Source organism: Aquarana catesbeiana, linkage group LG13 (genome assembly GCF_042186555.1).
Source record: "Aquarana catesbeiana isolate 2022-GZ linkage group LG13, ASM4218655v1, whole genome shotgun sequence".
Lineage (NCBI taxonomy): Eukaryota > Metazoa > Chordata > Amphibia > Anura > Ranidae > Aquarana > Aquarana catesbeiana.
The window spans coordinates 1,164,985-1,178,580 of record NC_133336.1 but is presented as its reverse complement, the minus strand read 5'-3'; the positions used below and the strand labels follow the sequence as shown (position 1 = coordinate 1,178,580).

At 52.5% G+C, this 13,596-nt stretch overlaps 1 protein-coding gene across 4 annotated transcripts in view; it reads left to right on the top strand.

Moving 5' to 3' along the window:
* Positions 1-13,596, top strand: part of BEGAIN (brain enriched guanylate kinase associated) — a 239,830-nt gene that overhangs the window by 207,945 nt on the left and 18,289 nt on the right. For all 4 annotated transcript variants that reach the window (XM_073610033.1, XM_073610031.1, XM_073610034.1 and 1 more), the window contains 2 exons: positions 2,663-2,770; positions 5,078-5,161. In XM_073610033.1, coding sequence (XP_073466134.1) covers positions 2,663-2,770; positions 5,078-5,161 — 192 coding nt within the window. The remainder of the gene's footprint in view (positions 1-2,662; positions 2,771-5,077; positions 5,162-13,596) is intronic.

Genomic DNA, 13,596 nt, shown 5'->3' with positions numbered 1-13,596 from the left:
GGGAATGGTGGAGGGGGCTCTTGGATCCGGGGGGGGTATGTATAGGAAGTCATTGTGGGAATGGTGGAGGGGGCTCTTGGATCCAGGGGGGTATGTATAGGAAGTCATTGTGGGAATGGTGGAGGGGGCTCTCGGATCCGGGGGGGGGGTATGTATAGGAAGTCATTGTGGGAATGGTGGAGGGGGCTCTCGGATCCGGGGGGGTATTATGTATAGGAAGTCTTTGTGGGAATGGTGGAGGGGGCTCTTGGATCTGAGGGGGGGGTATGTATAGGAAGTCATTGTGGGAATGGTGGAGGGGGCTCTTGGATCGGGGGGGTATGTATAGGAAGTCATTGTGGGAATGGTGGAGGGTGCTCTCGGATCCGGGGGGGGTATGTATAGGAAGTCATTGTGGGAATGGTGGAGGGGGCTCTCGGATCGGGGGGGGGGGTATGTATAGGAAGTCATTGTGGGAATGGTGGAGGGGGCTCTCGGATCCGGGGGGGGGTATGTATAGGAAGTCATTGTGGGAATGGTGGAGGGGGCTCTCGGATCCAGGAGGGGATATGTATAGGAAGTCATTGTGGGAATGGTGGAGGGTGCCCTTGGATCCGAGGGGGGGGTATGTATAGGAAGTCATTGTGGGAATGGTGGAGGGGGCTCTCGGATGCGGGGGGGTGGTATGTATAGGAAGTCATTTTGGGAATGGTGGAGGGAGCTCTCGGATCCAGGAGGGGATATGTATAGGAAGTCATTGTGGGAATGGTGGAGGGGGCTCTTGGATCGGGGGGGTATGTATAGGAAGTCATTGTGGGAATGGTGGAGGGGGCTCTTGGATCCGGGGGGGGGGTATGTATAGGAAGTCATTTTGGGAATGGTGGAGGGAGCTCTCGGATCCAGGAGGGGATATGTATAGGAAGTCATTGTGGGAATGGTGGAGGGGGCTCTTGGATCGGGGGGGTATGTATAGGAAGTCATTGTGGGAATGGTGGAGGGGGCTCTTGGATCCGGGGGGGGTATGTATAGGAAGTCATTGTGGGAATGGTGGAGGGGGCTCTTGGATCCAGGGGGGTATGTATAGGAAGTCATTGTGGGAATGGTGGAGGGGGCTCTCGGATCCGGGGGGGTATGTATAGGAAGTCATTGTGGGAATGGTGGAGGGGGCTCTCGGATCCGGGGGGGGTATGTATAGGAATCATTGTGGGAATGGTGGAGGGGGCTCTCGGATCCGGGGGGGGTGTTATGTATAGGAAGTTATTGTGGGAATGGTGGAGGGGGCTCTCAGATCCGGGGGGGTATGTATAGGAAGTCATTGTGGGAATGGTGGAGGGGGCTCTTGGATCTGAGGGGGGTATGTATAGGAAGTCATTGTGGGAATGGTGGAGGGGGCTCTCGGATCCGGGGGGGGTGTTATGTATAGGAAGTTATTGTGGGAATGGTGGAGGGGGCTCTCGGATCTGGGGGGGTATGTATAGGAAGTAATTGTGGGAATGGTGGCGGGGGCTCTCGGATCCGATGGGGGTAGGTATAGGAAGTCATTGTGGGAATGGTGGAGGGTGCTCTCGGATCCGGGGGGGTGTTATGTATAGGAAGTCATTGTGGGAATGGTGGAGGGGGCTCTCGGATCCAGGAGGGGGTATGTATAGGAAGTCATTGTGGGAATGGTGGAGGGGGCTCTTGGATCCGGGGGGGTATGTATAGGAAGTCATTGTGGGAATGGTGGAGGGTGCTCTTGGATCTGGGGGGGTATGTATAGGAAGTCATTGTGGGAATGGTGGAGGGGGCTCTCGGATCCGGGGGGGTATGTATAGGAAGTCATTGTGGGAATGGTGGAGGGGGCTCTTGGATCTGGGGGGGTATGTATAGGAAGTCATTGTGGGAATGGTGGAGGGGGCTCTTGGATCCAGGAGGGGGGGTGTTATGTATAGGAAGTCATTGTGGGAATGGTGGAGGGGCTCTCGGATCCGGGGGGGGGGTATGTATAGGGAGTCATTGTGGGAATGGTGGAGGGGGCTCTCGGATGCGGGGGGGTATGTATAGGAAGTCATTGTGGGAATGGTGGAGGGGGCTCTCGGATCCGGGGGGGGGGGTGTTATGTATAGGAAGTCATTGTGGGAATGGTGGAGGGGGCTCTCGGATGCGGGGGGGTATGTATAGGAAGTCATTGTGGGAATGGTGGAGGGGGCTCTCGGATCCGGGGGGGGGGTGTTATGTATAGGAAGTCATTGTGGGAATGGTGGAGGGGGCTCTCGGATCCGGGGGGGGGGTGTTATGTATAGGAAGTCATTGTGGGAATGGTGGAGGGTGCTCTCGGATCCGGGGGGTGTATGTATAGGAAGTCATTGTGGGAATGGTGGAGGGGGCTCTTGGATCCGGGGGGTGTTATGTATAGGAAGTCATTGTGGGAATGGTGGAGGGGGCTCTCGGATGCGGGGGGGTATGTATAGGAAGTCATTGTGGGAATGGTGGAGGGGGCTCTCGGATCCGGGGGGGGGTGTTATGTATAGGAAGTCATTGTGGGAATGAATGTAAATGTAAATGAGATTTCCGTGTCCGGATTGGACGCAGATTTCCTTCCATCTCTGGGAGGGGAAGCCTTTCACCATTACTGATTGCCTCATTTTACCTGGATTGCAGCGGAGGGACAAACCATTCGCTAACGCCAGCTGTGTATTTCCAGGGACAACATTATGAAGAGGAGAAGAGAGCTTTGGGTCACGAGGTGATCGCGCTCAATAATCATCTGCTGGAGGCCAAGGTGACCATCGAGAAACTCTCCGAGGACAACGTAAGTGGACAACCAATGGTATCAAATCTTCCGTAGTCAGATAAAATGTTACCAATCATTAATCACTAAATATAAGAAATGAATGTCTCTTATCTTTGGCTGCCATAGAAGATACATGAACAGTGTGGCTGGAGGGGTGACACGGGGGGAGGGGATTTATTAAAACTGGAGAGTGTAGAATCTGGTGCCGCTCTGCATGGGAACCAATCAGCTTCCAGGATTTATTGTCAAAGCTTCATTGAAGAAGATGATGTTAGAAGCTGATTGGCTGCCATGCAGATCTGCACCAGATTCCGCACTCTCCAGTTTTAGTAAATCCCCCCCCCCCCTCCCGAGTCGTTTTGTGGCGAATCTGAACTGCAAGAACAGGGATGACAGTCACATATGGGAGATGTTTTACCTGCAAAAAGGTTTGTATTTCTGTCCATCCAGTCCTGAGATTTACACAGCTCTGTCACAAAGCTTAGCCATGCAAAGGACACCAATTTCTCTATTAGTTTTATACTGTAGAAGGAATGCAGGGGTGTTCGCTCCTCCTCCAGCCTGCTGATTGGACAGTGAAGGAGCAGCAGAAGGGAGGTCATCCCTCTACTCACTCTGTTGTCTCCTCCTATCAGCATGCCCCTTTTTAACATATTTACATGCAGCACATCTTATTGGCTCCCAGCCCTGCCCCTCCCTCTTCTGTATATAAAGGGGATTACATACACTCATGTATATAGAGCTGCATTGATTGGTGTATTTCATGTCTGCCCCGAACTACTTCCCCATCAGCCTTCTGTTCACTTACATAAAGCAGAACAGGCAGAGCTGCACCATATAATGGGGTACAAGGCGGGTCTTAGAGCTGCACCATGACATCATATAATGGGGTACAAGGCGGGTCTTAGAGCTGCACCATATAATGGGGTACAAGGCGGGTCTTAGAGCTGCACCATATAATGGGGTACAAGGCGGGTCTTAGAGCTGCACCATATAATGGGGTACAAGGCGGGTCTTAGAGCTGCACCATATAATGGGGTACAAGGCGGGTCTTAGAGCTGCACCATATAATGGGGTACAAGGCGGGTCTTAGAGCTGCACCATATAATGGGGTACAAGGCGGGTCTTAGAGCTGCACCATATAATGGGGTACAAAGCGGGTCTTAGAGCTGCACCATGACATCATATAATGGGGTACAAGGCGGGTCTTAGAGCTGCACCATATAATGGGGTACATGGAAGGTCTTAGAGCTGCACCATATAATGGGGTACAAGGCGGGTCTTAGAGCTGCACCATGACATCATATAATGGGGTACAAGGAAGGTCTTAGAGCTGCACCATATAATGGTGTACAAGGCGGGTCTTAGAGCTGCCCCATATAATGGGGTACATGGAAGGTCTTAGAGCTGCACCATATAATGGGGTACAAGGCGGGTCTTAGAGCTGCACCATATAATGGGGTACAAGGCGGGTCTTAGAGCTGCACCATATAATGGGGTACAAGGCGGGTCTTAGAGCTGCACCATATAATGGGGTACAAGGCGGGTCTTAGAGCTGCACCGTGACACCATATAATGGGGTACAAGGCGGGTCTTAGAGCTGCACCATATAATGGGGTACAAGGCGGGTCTTAGAGCTGCACCATATAATGGGGTACAAGGCGGGTCTTAGAGCTGCACCATATAATGGGGTACAAGGCGAGTCTTAGAGCTGCACCATATAATGGGGTACAAGGCGGGTCTTAGAGCTGCACCATATAATGGGGTACAAGGCGGGTCTTAGAGCTGCACCATATAATGGGGTACAAGGCGGGTCTTAGAGCTGCACCATGACACCATATAATGGGGTACAAGGCGGGTCTGATCCATTATAGAGAAGACTGAATAGGAAGGAGCTCTGGGCACTCGTCATTGCAGGTCTGTATCATTAATACAAGCACCTAAAAGTTACCTTGTATCAGCCCCCTGCAATCTTCTGTACAGCAGAACTCAAACTAGGGGAGGGAGAAGCAGCACAATGAGCCAAACAATTGCAATGCAGTACATAGACCATGCAGATAGGAGGAGAGAGCAGAGTGACAGGAAGATGAGGTGCTGTCCAGGTCCACGTGGGTTAGGAGGGAGTGGGTTCAATGAAGCTGGCCTATCAGGCTGGGGACATCTAATGGCAGAAAAAAGTATTACATGGGAAAATCTCTGAACTGAATGTAAATATTGCAGCAAAAGCTGTTTGCTCCCATGTACAGCAATAGTACCCTCGATCTTGCTGTATGACCTTCAATCTTGCTGTGTGACCTTCAATCTTGCTGTATGTTCACTTTTTAGGAGCTGTACCGAAAAGACTGCAACTTGGCCTCTCAGTTACTGCAGTGCAGCAAAGGCTTCTACAGAGCGCACAAGCTGTCTGAGGTCGGTGTTTCATGACTAAGCTCTCTGAGTGCTTGGGGGTGGAGGATGCGGGTGGTTTCTCCTGGTATTGGTGTGGAGGATGCGGGTGGTTTCTCCTGGTATTGGGGTGGAGGATGCGGGTGGTTTCTCCTGGTATTGGGGTGGAGGATGCGGGTGGTTTCTCCTGGTATTGGGGTGGAGGATGCGGGTGGTTTCTCCTGGTATTGGGGTGGAGGATGGGGTGGTTTCCCCTGGTATTGGGGTGGAGGATGCGGGTGGTTTCTACTGGCATTGGGGTGGAGGATGCGGGTGGTTTCTCCTGGTATTGGGGTGGAGGATGCGGGTGGTTTCTCCTGGTATTGGTGTGGAGGATGCGGGTGGTTTCTCCTGGTATTGGGGTGGAGGATGCGGGTGGTTTCTCCTGGTATTGGGGTGGAGGATGCAGGTGGTTTCTCCTGGTATTGGTGTGGAGGATGCGGGTGGTTTCTCCTGGTATTGGGGTGGAGGATTGGGTGGTTTCTCCTGGTATTTAGGTGGAGGATGGGGTGGTTTCTCCTGGTATTTAGGTGGAGGATGTGGGTGGTTTCTCCTGGTATTGGGGTGGAGGATGCAGGTGGTTTCTCCTGGTATTGGGGTGGAGGATGCAGGTGGTTTCCCCTGGTATTGGGGTGGAGGATGCGGGTGGTTTCTCCTGGTATTCAGGTGGAGGATGCGGGTGGTTTCTCCTGGCATTGGGGTGGAGGATGCGGGTGGTTTCTCCTGGTATTGGGGTGGAGGAGAAGGGTAGTTTCTCCTGGTATTGGGGTGGAGGATGCGGGTGGTTTCCCCTGGTATTGGGGTGGAGGATGGGGTGGTTTCTCCTGGTATTGGGGTGGAGGATGCGGGTGGTTTCTACTGGCATTGGGTTGGAGGATGCGGGTGGTTTCTCCTGGTATTGGGGTGGAGGATGGGGTGGTTTCCCCTGGTATTGGGGTGGAAGATGCGGGTGGTTTCCCCTGGTATTGGGGTGGAGGAGAAGGGTAGTTTCTCCTGGTATTGGGGTGGAGGATGCGGGTAGTTTCTCCTGGTATTGGGGTGGAGGATGCGGGTGGTTTCCCCTGGTATTGGGGTGGAGGATGGGGTGGTTTCTCCTGGTATTGGGGTGGAGGATGCGGGTGGTTTCTACTGGCATTGGGTTGGAGGATGCGGGTGGTTTCTCCTGGTATTGGGGTGGAGGATGCGGGTGGTTTCTCCTGGTATTGGTGTGGAGGATGCGGGTGGTTTCTTCTGGTATTGGGGTGGAGGATGCGTGTCGTTTCTCCTGGTATTTAGGTGCAGGATGCGGGTGGTTTCTCCTGGCATTGGGGTGGAGGATGCGGGTGGTCTCTCCTGGTATTGGGGTGGAGGATGCGGGTGGTTTCTCCTGGTATTGGGGTGGAGGATGCGGGTGGTTTCTCCTGGTATTGGGGTGGAGGATGGGGTGGTTTCTCCTGGTATTGGTGTGGAGGATGCAGGTGGTTTCTCCTGGTATTGGGGTGGAGGATGCGGGTGGTTTCTCCTGGTATTTAGGTGGAGGATGCGGGTGGTTTCTCCTGGCATTGGGGTGGAGGATGCGGGTGGTCTCTCCTGGTATTGGGGTGGAGGATGCGGGTGGTTTCTCCTGGCATTGGGGTGGAGGATGTGGGTGGTTTCTCCTGGCATTGGGGTGGAGGATGCTGGTGGTTTCTCCTGGCATTGGGGTGGAGGATGCAATGGTTTCTCCTGGCATTGGGGTGGAGGATGCGGGTGGTTTCTCCTGGCCTTGGGGTGGAGAATGCGGGTGGTTTCTCCTGGCATTGGGGTGGAGGATGCGGGTGGTTTCTCCTGGTATTTAGGTGGAGGATGCAGGTGGTTTCTCCTGGTATTGGGGTGGAGGATGCGGGTGGTTTCTCCTGGTATTGGGGTAGAGGATGCGGGTGGTTTCTCCTGGTATTGGTGTGGAGGATGCGGGTGGTTTCTCCTGGTATTGGGGTGGAGGATTGGGTGGTTTCTCCTGGTATTTAGGTGGAGGATGGGGTGGTTTCTCCTGGCATTGGGGTGGAGGATGCGGGTGGTCTCTCCTGGTATTGGGGTGGAGGATGCGGGTGGTTTCTCCTGGCATTGGGGTGGAGGATGCGGGTGGTTTCTCCTGGCATTGGGGTGGAGGATGCGGGTGGTTTCTCCTAGCATTAGGGTGGAGGATGCTGGTGGTTTCTCCTGGCATTGGGGTGGAGGATGCAATGGTTTCTCCTGGCATTGGGGTGGAGGATGCGGGTGGTTTCTCCTGGCATTGGGGTGGAGGATGCGGGTGGTTTCTCCTGGTATTTAGGTGGAGGATGCGGGTGGTTTCTCCTGGTATTTAGGTGGAGGATGCTGGTGGTTTCTCCTGGTATTGGGGTGGAGGATGCGGGTGGTTTCTCCTGGTATTGGGGTGGAGGATGCGGGTGGTCTCTCCTGTTATTGGGGTGGAGGATGCGGGTGGTTTCTCCTGGCATTGGGGTGGAGGATGCGGGTGGTTTCTCCTGGCACTGGGGTGGAGGATGCTGGTGGTTTCTCCTGGCATTGGGGTGGAGGATGCGATGGTTTCTCCTGGCATTGGGGTGGAGGATGCGGGTGGTTTCTCCTGGCATTGGGGTGGAGGATGCGGGTGGTTTCTCCTGGTATTGGGGTGGAGGATGCGGGTGTTTTCTCCTGGCATTGGGGTGGAGGATGCAGGTGGTTTCTCCTGGCCTTGGGGTGGAGGATGCTGGTGGTTTCTCCTGGCATTGGGGTGGAGGATGCGGGTGATTTCTCCTGGTATTGGGGTGGAGGATGCGGGTGGTTTCTCCTGGTGTTGGGGTGGAGGATGCGGGTGGTTCCTCCTGGTATTGGGGTGGAGGATGCGGGTGGTTTCTCGTGGTATTGGGGTGGAGGATGCAGGTGGTTTCCCCTGGTATTGGGGTGGAAGAGAAGGGTAGTTTCTCCTGGTATTGGGGTGGAGGATGCGGGTAGTTTCTCCTGGTATTGGGGTGGAGGATGCGGGTGGTTTCCCCTGGTATTGGGGTGGAGGAGACGGGTAGTTTCTCCTGGTATTTAGGTGGAGGATGCAGGTGGTTTCTCCTGGTATTGGGGTGGAGGATGCGGGTGGTTTCTCCTGGTATTGGGGTGGAGGATGCGGGTGGTTTCTCCTGGTATTGGGGTGGAGGATGCGGGTGGTTTCTCCTGGTGTTGGGGTGGAGGATGCGGGTGGTTCCTCCTGGTATTGGGGTGGAGGATGCGGGTGGTTCCCCTGGTATTGGGGTGGAGGAGAAGGGTAGTTTCTCCTGGTATTGGGGTGGAGGATGCGGGTAGTTTCTCCTGGTATTGGGGTGGAGGATGCGGGTGGTTTCCCCTGGTATTGGGGTGGAGGAGACGGGTAGTTTCTTCTGGTAATGGGATGGAGGATGCGGGTGGTTTCTCTTGGTATTGGGTTGGAGGATGCAGGTGGTTTCTCCTGGTATTGGGGTGGAGGATGCGGGTGGTTTCTCCTGGCATTGGGGTGGAGGATGCGGGTGGTTTCTCCTGGTATTGGGGTGGAGGATGCGGGTGGTTTCTCCTGGTATTGGGGTGGAGGATGTGGGTGGTTTCTCCTGGCATTGGGGTGGAGGATGCGGGTGGTTTCTCCTGGTATTGGGGTGGAGGATGCTGGTGGTTTCTCCTGGCATTGGGGTGGAGGATGCGATGGTTTCTCCTGGCCTTCGGGTGGAGGATGCGGGTGGTTTCTCCTGGCCTTGGGGTGGAGGATGCGGGTGGTTTCTCCTGGCCTTGGGGTGGAGGATGCGGGTGGTTTCTCCTGGCCTTGGGGTGGAGGATGCGGGTGGTTTCTCCTGGCCTTGGGGTGGAGGATGCGGGTGGTTTCTCCTGGTATTGGGGTGGAGGATGCGAGTGGTTTCTCCTGGTATTGGGGTGGAGGATGCGGGTGGTTTCTCCTGGTATTGGGGTGGAGGATGCGAGTGGTTTCTCCTGGTATTGGGGTGGAGGATGCGGTTGGTTTCTCCTGGTATTGGGGTGGAGGATGCGGGTGGTTTCTCCTGGTATTGGGGTGGAGGATGCGGGTGGTTTCTCCTGGTATTGGGGTGGAGGATGCGGGTGGTTTCTCCTGGTATTGGGGTGGAGGATGTGGGTGGTTTTTCCTGGTATGGGGGTGGAGGATACGGGTGGTTTCTCCTGGCATTGGGGTGGAGGATGCGGGTGGTTTCTCCTGGTATTGGGGTGGAGGATGCGGGTGGTTTCTCCTGGTATTGGGGTGGAGGATGCGTGTGGTTTCTCCTGGTATTGGGGTGGAGGATGCGGGTGGTTTCTCCTGGTATTGGGGTGGAGGATGGGGTGGTTTCTCCCGGTATTGGGGTGGAGGATGCGGGTGGTTTCTCCTGGTATTGGGGTGGAGGATGTGGGTGGTTTCTCCTGGTATTGGGGTGGAGGATGCGGGTGGTTTCTCCTGGTATTGGGGTGGAGGATGTGGGTGGTTTCTCCTGGTATTGGGGTGGAGGATGCGGGTGGTTTCTCCTGGTATTGGGGTGGAGGATGCGGGTGGTTTCTCCTGGTATTGGGGTGGAGGATGCGGGTGGTTTCCCCTGGTATTGGGGTGGAGGATGGGGTGGTTTCTCCTGGTATTGGGGTGGAGGATGCGGGTGGTTTCTCCTGGTATTGGGGTGGAGGATGGGGTGGTTTCTCCTGGTATTGGGGTGGAGGATGCGGGTGGTTTCTCCTGGTATTGGGGTGGAGGATGCGGGTGGTTCCCCTGGTATTGGGGTGGAGGAGAAGGGTAGTTTCTCCTGGTATTGGGGTGGAGGATGCGGGTAGTTTCTCCTGGTATTGGGGTGGAGGATGCAGGTGGTTTCCCCTGGTATTGGGGTGGAGGAGACGGGTAGTTTCTTCTGGTATTGGGATGGAGGATGCGGGTGGTTTCTCTTGGTATTGGGTTGGAGGATGCAGGTGGTTTCTCCTGGTATTGGGGTGGAGGATGCGGGTGGTTTCTCCTGGCATTGGGGTGGAGGATGCGGGTGGTTTCTCCTGGTATTGGGGTGGAGGATGCGGGTGGTTTCTCCTGGTATTGGGGTGGAGGATGCGGGTGGTTTCTCCTGGCATTGGGGTGGAGGATGCGGGTGGTTTCTCCTGGTATTGGGGTGGAGGATGCTGGTGGTTTCTCCTGGCATTGGGGTGGAGGATGCGATGGTTTCTCCTGGCCTTGGGGTGGAGGATGCGGGTGGTTTCTCCTGGCCTTGGGGTGGAGGATGCGGGTGGTTTCTCCTGGCCTTGGGGTGGAGGATGCGGGTGGTTTCTCCTGGCCTTGGGGTGGAGGATGCGGGTGGTTTCTCCTGGTATTGGGGTGGAGGATGCGGGTGGTTTCTCCTGGTATTGGGGTGGAGGATGCGGGTGGTTTCTCCTGGTATTGGGGTGGAGGATGCGGGTGGTTTCTCCTGGTATTGGGGTGGAGGATGCGGGTGGTTTCTCCTGGTATTGGGGTGGAGGATGCGGGTGGTTTCCCCTGGTATTGGGGTGGAGGATGCGGGTGGTTTCTCCTGGTATTGGGGTGGAGGATGCGGGTGGTTTCTCCTGGTATCACGCCAATCCATTTTAGGAAGAAGATGACCTGACAGAAAATAATTTCTTTGCCCCCCTTTCAGCCTGTGGTCTGTATGTGGTGCTCCATGCTGAGGATACATTAATAAATGTTTGATAGCTCTCAGATGGCACTTTGCATGGCTGCTTCTGACAGTTTTGGTCCCAGCTAACAATCGAGAACCAATCAGATTCTTCTCGATCATGTGATCACTATGTCAGCTACTGTATGACATATCGGGATCATATTTAAACTAAGGCTTGATTAAGGAAAAGGTCTTTTAGATGGCAGTGTGCTTCTGTTTAATATTGTAATTGTCTGATACAGTGAGGGAAAAGTATTTGATCGGCTGCTGATTTTGTGACAAAGAAACGATCGTCTACAATTTTATTGGTCGGTTTATTATAACAGTAAGAGAAGAACAACAAAAATATCCAGAAAAACACATTTCCATAAAGTTAAAAATTGATTTGCATTTTAATGAGTGAAATAAGTATTTGATCCCCGATCAATCAGCAAGATTTCTGGCTCCCAGGCCTCTTCTATACAGGTAATGAGCTGAGATTAGGAGTACTCTCTCTTAAAGGGAGTGCTCCTAATCTCAGCTTGTTACCTGTATAAAAGACACCTGTCCACAGAAGCAACCAATCAGATTCCAATCTCTCCACCATGGCCAAGACCAAAGAGCTGTCCAAGGATGTCGGGGAGAAGATTGTAGACCTACACAAGGCTGGAATGGGCTACAAGACCATCGCCAAGCAGCTTGGTGAGAGGGTGACAACAGTTGGTGGGATTATTCACAAATGGAAGAAACACAAAATAACGATCGATCTCCCTCGGTCTGGGGCTCCATACAAGATCTCACCTCGTGGAGGTTCAATGATCATGAGAACGGTGAGGAATCAGCCCAGAACTACACGAGAGAATCTTGTCAATGATCTCAGCTGGGACCATAGTCACCAAGAAAACAATCGGTAACACACTACACCGTGAAGGACTGAAATCCTGCAGCGCCTGCAAGGTCCCCCTGCTCAGGAAATCACATGTACAGGTCCGCCTGAAGATCACTAATGAACATCAAATGCTACCTATGACCCCAAAAACACCATCCCCCATTGTCATACATGGAGGTCCTATGACCCCAAAAACACCATCCCCCACCGTCATGCATGGAGGTCCTATGACCCCAAAAACACCATCCCTCACCGTCATACATGGAGGTCCTATGACCCCAAAAACACCATCCCCACCGTCAAACATGGAAGGGGAAAATTATGCTTTGGGGATGTTTTTCTGCTAAGAGGACAGGACAAATTCACCGCATCAAAGAGATGATGGACGAGGCCATGGACCATCAAATCATGTGTGAGAACCTCCTTCCCTCAGCCAGGGCATTGAAAATGGGTCATAGATGGGTCTTCCAGCATGACAATGGTACAAAACACACGGCCAAGACAACAAAGGAGTGGCTCAAGAAGCACATGAAGGTCCTGGAGTGGCCTAGCCAGTCTCCAGACCTTAATCCCATAGAAAATATGTGGAGGGAGCTGAAGGTTCGAGTTACCAAACGTCAGCCTGGAAAACTTAATGACTTGGAGAGGATCTGCAAAGAGGACAAAATCCCTCCTGAGATGTGTGCAAACCTGGAGGCCAACTCCAAGAAACGTCTGACCTCTGTGATCGCCAACAAGGGTTTCTCCACCAAATACTAAGTCATGTTTTGTGAAGGGGTCAAATACTTATTTCACTCATTAAAATGCAAATCAATTTATAACTTTTTATGAAATGTGTTTTTCTGGATATTTTTGTTGTTATTCTCTCACTGTTATAATAAACCCACCAATAAAATTATAGACGATCGTTTCTTTATCACAAAATCAGCAGCCGATCAAATACTTTTTTCCCCTCACTGTACAATTATAGTAATAAAAAAAATACATCCCAAAAATGCAAAAAATGTATATATAATATTGTATATAAACATATACCAAATGAAATCCTTATATGTCCTTAGAAAAATGTGAAAATCATTCAGTTGGACAGATTAGCCGCAGAGTCCAGTGAAGCGATCTTTACTGTCGCTGTTACATTTTGGAGAATCAGACTCCGCCCCCACAACATTTACAATGTTTGGTAGGTGGAGTCAAGTCGCCATGTATTTACAATGATTTCCACAGACAATCCTGTGACGGGAGTCCCTTTGGGCGGGGGGCCTATGGAACCCAGAATCCCTTGGGGTGGTTGGAAACCCTTGTTTCAGCTCCCCATGCACCTCCTATGTCTAGTCACTCTGTGTCTATTCGGGGCCCAGGGTGTCGGAGAACCCCAGTCTGATCTGTACTAATCAGACACGCTGTACAACCACGCTGGAATGTTGTGTGTGTGTATATATATATATATATATATATATATATATATATATATATATATATATATATATATATATATATATTGTATATTGTCTCATACTGTTGGGGACTCTTTGCTGGGTCGTTTGGGGTGTGGCTGTATTCCATTGTTTTATTTTGTCTGTCTGCCTTGGGAGAAAAGTATTATGGGATGTGTATGTGTGTTTGCTGTGAGGAGGAAGGTGGGAGGTTTCGTTACATTAAAAAAATTAAAAATAAAATGTTACGAAACGTCCCACACTACTCTTGAGTGCTTTCGTCATATACCTCCTTCCCCCAGTCTGAATATAGATATCAGATATTCCAACCGCTGACAACCAAGAACTAGGCAGGACTCGTTTTGGCTGCTGAACATGAACTGTTTATTGAAACACCAGTACACAGCGGTAACACTCGGGACAATCCCCCCTCCCTTTGCATTCAGGGTGGAGTAGGCTGTCCAATCAGCAGGGAGAGCTGTTGGAGGAATT